The sequence below is a fragment of the Myotis davidii genome, unplaced genomic scaffold (assembly GCF_000327345.1).
Source record: "Myotis davidii unplaced genomic scaffold, ASM32734v1 scaffold72, whole genome shotgun sequence".
In the NCBI taxonomy this organism is placed as follows: domain Eukaryota; kingdom Metazoa; phylum Chordata; class Mammalia; order Chiroptera; family Vespertilionidae; genus Myotis; species Myotis davidii.
Genome location: NW_006284618.1, coordinates 7,131,261 through 7,137,272, shown reverse-complemented (window position 1 = coordinate 7,137,272; position 6,012 = coordinate 7,131,261). Strand labels below are relative to the sequence as shown.

The following is a 6,012-nucleotide window of genomic DNA, read 5'->3' as shown; positions in this document are numbered from 1 at the left end:
AGTGGAAGGAGTGTACTGCGTTTTAAGAATGATTATATACAGAGGCTTATGTGTCCGTGAGGGGCAGCTGTGTATTGTCCACGTTAGAGCAACTCACTCTAGAGCAGCGGTTCTCAACCTTCCTCTCGCCGCGACCCTTTAATACAGTGCCTCATGCTGTGGTGACCCCCAAGCATAACATTATTTTCGTTGCTACTTCCTCACTGTAATTTCGCTACTGTTAGGAATCGTCATGTAAATATCTGATATGCAGGATGTACTTTCATTGTGACAAATTGAACATAATGAAAGCATAGTGATTAATCATTACCCCCAAAGGGGTCACGACCCACAGGTTGAGAACCGCTGCTGTAGAGGCTTATGTGTACGTGTGGGGCAGGTAGGTGTGTGTATCCTCTACAGGGGGGGGCTCCTGCCCGGTCAGGTTCTGAAGTCAGAGCAGGTGGACATCTCCAGGCCAAAGAGACTCTTGAAAATCCTTTGGGAACGGTGTTCTCTCAAAAATTCCACCACAGCCAGTTTAACATCCAGAGTGCAGGTTTGTGGGGCTTAAAGTGTATACATTTTGGGGAACCCTTTTTAAGAAAAAGGAATACAAGCCCGGCTGATGTAGCTCCATGTCTGAACATTGACCTATGAACCAGGAGGTTCCATTCCCGGTCAGGGCACAGGCCCGGGTTTCGGGCTCAATCCCAAGTGTGGGGTGTGCAGGAGGCAGCCGATCAATGATTCTCTCTCATCATTGATGTTTCTCTCTCTCTCTCTCCCTTCTCTGAAATCAATAAAAATATTTTTTAAAAAGAAAAAAGAATACAAGGTAAGTAACAAAATTGCTAGGGTCCCTCCCAGGACGATAAAGAGGCTCCATCTTCATTCATTCTGGGTAAACCTGCCTCTGCAGGCAAAGGGGAGGGTGGGGCCAAACGGATTGATGGCTTGTATTTAGGGACCGACTGGTATGTCCCAAGTACATATTTCTCTCTAAGCCCTCACATCTGCTCTCTGCAGTGAGGTGCACCCTGGGAGAAGCATGTGAAGCTGAGGCCTCTGGGTAGAGTAGATTTACGCTCCCCATCTCAGGCTCACTCCAGAGCAAACACTCATTGGCTGAAATATTCTGAATACTTTAGGTAGTTATTTTTGTCCTTTATGCCTGAATGTAGATTGTTAATGTAGAAAAAAAACAAAAACATTCAAACCTGTAAAGAATTTTTGTGTGTTTTTTCGAGCCAGACTGTTGACAATTGCCAGGAAGAACAATCTCAATGTATCTAGATAGTGCTCGGAGAACGGTGGTTTTTTTCACCTATTTTTGTAAATTACCATCAAAGGAGACCTAAGTGGGTCACATGATAGATGAGGGAGATGGGAGAAAGCAAGATGGGCTGGAACCTCTGGGATTGGATAAAAAGTAAATGATAGACAAAAGTCTTTTACACAGGTGGGTGCAGGATAGTTAACAGTCCAATTGACACCATAACAATAATGAGGGAATTTGTGGGCTCTGCCCCTGTGCCATTTGCTCTGCCCTGAGGGGTCCGGAAAAAAGGGAGTTACAAGTTACCTAGATATTTCACAGGTGTGTTATCTTTGATGCTCAGTAAAGATCGAAGTTGATCTTTGTCAGGGAAGATACTGGCCTAGAACTTGACTACCCACTATAAACTGCTTTTTCATGAAAAGGTTTTCATTTCAGACCGTCCTTCGTGGTTACTTTAGGTCTCTGAGTTTACAAGGCCTTTCCCTCAGTTAGGTGAGCACGTGGCCCCTTTTTGTCCAGAAGATGAATTCATGTAAATAAGATCCAACTAGGATGTGATTCTATAACCGGACAATCAGTGGCTGCCTGTCTGCCTGAGCCAATTAAGCAGAGCCAGGGTTAAATTGTATGTGAGCGTTGACTCCAATCCTGCCGGCAGCATGTGAGAACAGCAGGTCACCACAGAGATGTGCCGTCTGCCCCCCCAGAAGCCAGCCGCTTATATTGGGAAGAAGGACAAAGGTTACGTGGGGAAGTGGGAAAAGGAACAAGAAAGAGCCTACAGGCTCTGCGGCTGGGGGTTCCAATGGCCTGGGGGTGCGCAGAGGGCGGTGCCTCAGGGGCACAGGTTGCTGATCTTTCTGTGGGAACAGGCAGCTGCTGCAGTGGAGAACGGGCTGCATGTCCAGGGGAGCTCCAGGTCCCTCTTGCAGCTCCCAGTCAGGCTCAAATTTGCTTTCTTCAATCAAAACAATCTCGGTTAACAGAGATATTTGTTATATCATATCAGATTCATATTTGTTATAATTATAGCTGGTCCCCTAACAATGTCACTCTATTTGTATGTATGCAAAAATACAGCTCATTTGGTGTATGGGAAAGTGTGGACCACGCCGGCGAAGTTACGTACTGCCCCCTTCCTGGCTAATTGTGAGGCGGACACAGTAGCAGGTCCCTGGCCGCACGGATTCACGTGGATGACGGCACCTCACGCTGCAGGAAGCTGGACGTTGTGGCAGGGATGCTGCGTTCCTGGGCTTTTCCTCATTCTTGTGTCTCACGTGAACAGAGGCCATGGGCTCCTCTAGGCGCATGGAAGGGTACCACACTTCTTTAGTTTTAGTGAGTTTCACTGATGGATTTGGTGAAGGTGCTGCGGTCTCGGTGACGTGGTACGGTACGGACAGGCAGGCAGCCGAGGGACCCTGACCTCCTGTCCTGGTCTTTGGCTTCGTAGCTGTGTCAGACTCCCCACAGCCCTGGAGCAGCGCAAGATGACGTCTCTCAAGCCATTTATTCTCTTCCCCTTGTCGATGGAAAAGGGGCCAGATGCTCACCTGACGAGCTCAGGGGAGGCCGGCATGGCGGTCTTGCAAACTCAGAGACCTAAAGTCACCACAAAGGATGGTCTGAAATTAAAACTTCAACTAAAAGCAGTTATGGTGGGTAGTCGTGTCCTAGGCTGGTATCTTAAATGATAAGGTCAATCTATGCCTTAATTGAGCCGATTATCTTTTTGCATATGTCAGAGTAACTTGTAACTTTCCTTTTTCCAGACCCCTCAGGGCGGAGACCACAAGTTCCCTCATGTTATTGTCGTGTTAACTGTTCTGCACCCACCTTGTAAAGAAGCACGTGCCCATCATTTCACTCACCCAATCCCAGAGGCACCCCCTTCGCTTTCTCCGCCTCATCTATCAGCAATGGGTTTCCTGTGACCCCTTCTGTCTCCTCCTTTGACTGTAACGTGTGAAAAGCTGCCATTCTCCGGAGCACTGTCCCAGCCCCTTGAGAGTCTTCCTCCCGGCCACTGTCCACAGTTTGGCTCAAACGCACAGAAACCCCGCACACCTGTGAATGTTTTTCCACTAACATCTCCATCTGCTTCCCTCTCCCCATGACCCAGGGCCTTACCGACCCTCTCTGTCCACACCTTCCCTTGTTTCCAAGGTAAACCAGCACTAGCGGAGCCAGACTCAGTCTGTGGCAGGGCATTGATTTGGCTTCCTTCTCCTGGGTGGTAGCAGCTTTTGTCATTTATTCACTCTGTTACTGAAGATGCATTTCCGGAGCATCTGTTGGTGCCAGGCCCTCTGCCGGAGGTGGGGTGTGCAAGCAAATGCCTCAGCAGCATGCAGCCTGCTCCAGTGGAGCCCCAGTCTGCACAGGACCAGGGTCGGGATGGCCGAGGCAGGTCCCCATGCCTCCTGCACGGCTGTCCGAGAGGATTCCCAGGGGCTCGTGTCACCGAGGAGGAGTTTTACAGGAGGACATGGAGGCATGAGAAAATAACTCGTGCCCGGCCGGTGTGGCTCAGTGGTTGAGCGTTGACCTCTGAACCAGGAGGTCCCAGTTCAATTCCTGGTCAGAGCACATGCCTGGGTTTTGGGCTGGATCCCCAGTAGGAGGCAGCAGGAAGCAGGAGATCCATGATTCTCCCATTACCTGCGGGCCGTCCTGCACGGGGACCCGCTGTCGGCCCCGCCCGGGGGGACAGAGGCCCTGTGGGAGGCGCTGGTCACCTGCCTGCGGGCCCAGGCCCTGCTCCCTCCCGCCGCGGAGGGCCCGTCCCACTGCCTCCCGACGCCAGCCGCCTCCGGGCCTTTGCTTCTGATTTTAGATGACAACTTCTATTACCGAAGCATGAGATACGAGGTCTACCGGCTGGCTCGCAAGTGTAAGTGAGGCATTTCCTTACACATGCGTGTGCGCACACACTCACACACCCGTGCACTCACACACACACTCTCTCTCACACGCACTCATTGATTTGCAAATCAGCCGTCCCCATGTTCAGTGAGATGCAGTTGGGCCGGAGGGTCCCAGGGAACGGAATTCCCAAAGCTGGGTGCTCCCCGCGCAGCGTGTCCTTCACCAGCGGGTGCTTTGGCACGCGGGCGCCAGTGACTGTGGGTTCCCCTGTTTCCAGACTCGCTGGGGTTTTGCCAGCTCTTTCTAGACTGTCCTCTGGAGACCTGCGTGCAGAGGAATGGCCAGCGGCCAGGGGCGCTGCCCGCCGAGACCATCCGCCTGATGGGGGCGAAGATGGAGGAGCCCAACCCCGAGAAAAACGCCTGGGAGCACAGCAGCCTCACCCTGCGGAGCCCCGCGTGCTCGGCCGCGGCCAGGTAGCTGCTCCCCGGCCTCCCGGGCCGCCCTGCGCTGACGCTTCTCCGCAGCGGGGGCTGGTCCGCACCGCGTGGAGGCACAGGGTCCCCCGCCCCTGCCGCAGGTGGAAGTGTCTGTTACAGTGACGTGCGCTACCCCCTCTCCTCCAGCCCCGAGCTGACCGGCCTGCTGCTCGCCGCTCTGGAAAACCCCGTGAACTGTGTCGAGGACAACGCGGAGCAAAAGGTAAGTCTCCCCTCAGGGCCAGTGAGAGGGGGGCCACCTTTTGTAGGAAGGTCTTTGGGGCCAAATGTACAACGAGCCCCAGGGGAAGGGGCCCGGCCCCTGGACTGGGGGGGCCCAGTCTCCAGTTTTGGAAATCCAGCCTTTGTGTGGGTCACTGCGGGGCAGGGGTGGGGGGCTGTTCACACAGACTGACAGGCACTGGGCACCGGCCTCCTGTTTTCCCCACGAGCCCATCAGTGGACACTCACCCCACCCCTGCCCGGGGGATCGGCTTCCAGCCAGACGCATCTCACTCAGCCTCCCTCCGGGAGGAGGAGGAACAGACTGCTCCCGCCTCCAGGCAGCCAGGCCTTTCTGAACTACACCCGTCCTCACAGTGTCTCTATCACGTAGGAAACAGACAGAATTATTTGTTCAACCAACACGCTTCACCAAGCTGATCAGACGCTGCGAAGGATTGTCTCTGAGACAATGAAGGAAGCAAAAGGTATGTGGGTAGTTCCATTCTGTGAACACGCGTGGTATCGTTAACCACCAGGGAAATGCAAATCAAACACAGCGAGGGCCCCTGCAGCCCCAGGACACGGAGCCAGCAAGGTCAGTGCTGCTGAGGGTGTTGAGGCCGGAGCCCCGTGGCTGCCGCAGGAATGGATGGGCAGCGCTACCATGGGACCCAACAGTGCCGCTCTTTTTTTACAAGAGGGAGATGTCTATTACAGGCCTGAAAGAAACTAAAACACAAGCTTCTATTTCTTTAATAATACATAAAGCTTAAATATAGGGGATAAAACTGATTATATATAGCCCAGCTGGTGTTGCTCAGTGGTTGCATGTCAACCTATGACCCGGGAGGTTAAGGCACATGCCCTGGTTGTGGGCTCAATCCCCAGTAGGGAGCGTGCAGAAAGCAGGTGATCAACGATTCTCTCTCATCGATGTTTCTCTCTGTCTCCCTCTCCCTTCCTCTGAGATCAATAAACACATATTTAATAAAAAGGAAAGGAAAGAAGTGCGCTCAGGGCACACCCAGCGGTGGGGTGGCGCAGGCGCGATGACCCTGTGGGGCGGGTGGCGCGAAGCTGGCGCACAGCCGTGCCAGCTGCGATTCTGGGTCTTTCGCAGACGTCCCGCTGGAAGTCGCTGCGCCAGGAGCTGCTGAAGGACCTGGAATGCTTCCT

At 53.2% G+C, this 6,012-nt stretch overlaps 1 protein-coding gene across 1 annotated transcript in view; it reads left to right on the top strand.

The window, feature by feature from the left end:
* Window positions 1-3,919: 3,919 nt before the first annotated feature.
* PSTK (phosphoseryl-tRNA kinase) overlaps window positions 3,920-6,012 on the top strand; it is a gene marked incomplete at its 5' end in the record, with an annotated part of 5,131 nt that continues 3,038 nt past the window's right edge. The window contains 4 exons of the mRNA XM_006754993.2: window positions 3,920-4,157; window positions 4,410-4,608; window positions 4,759-4,834; window positions 5,228-5,321. Coding sequence (XP_006755056.1) covers window positions 3,920-4,157; window positions 4,410-4,608; window positions 4,759-4,834; window positions 5,228-5,321 — 607 coding nt within the window. The remainder of the gene's footprint in view (window positions 4,158-4,409; window positions 4,609-4,758; window positions 4,835-5,227; window positions 5,322-6,012) is intronic.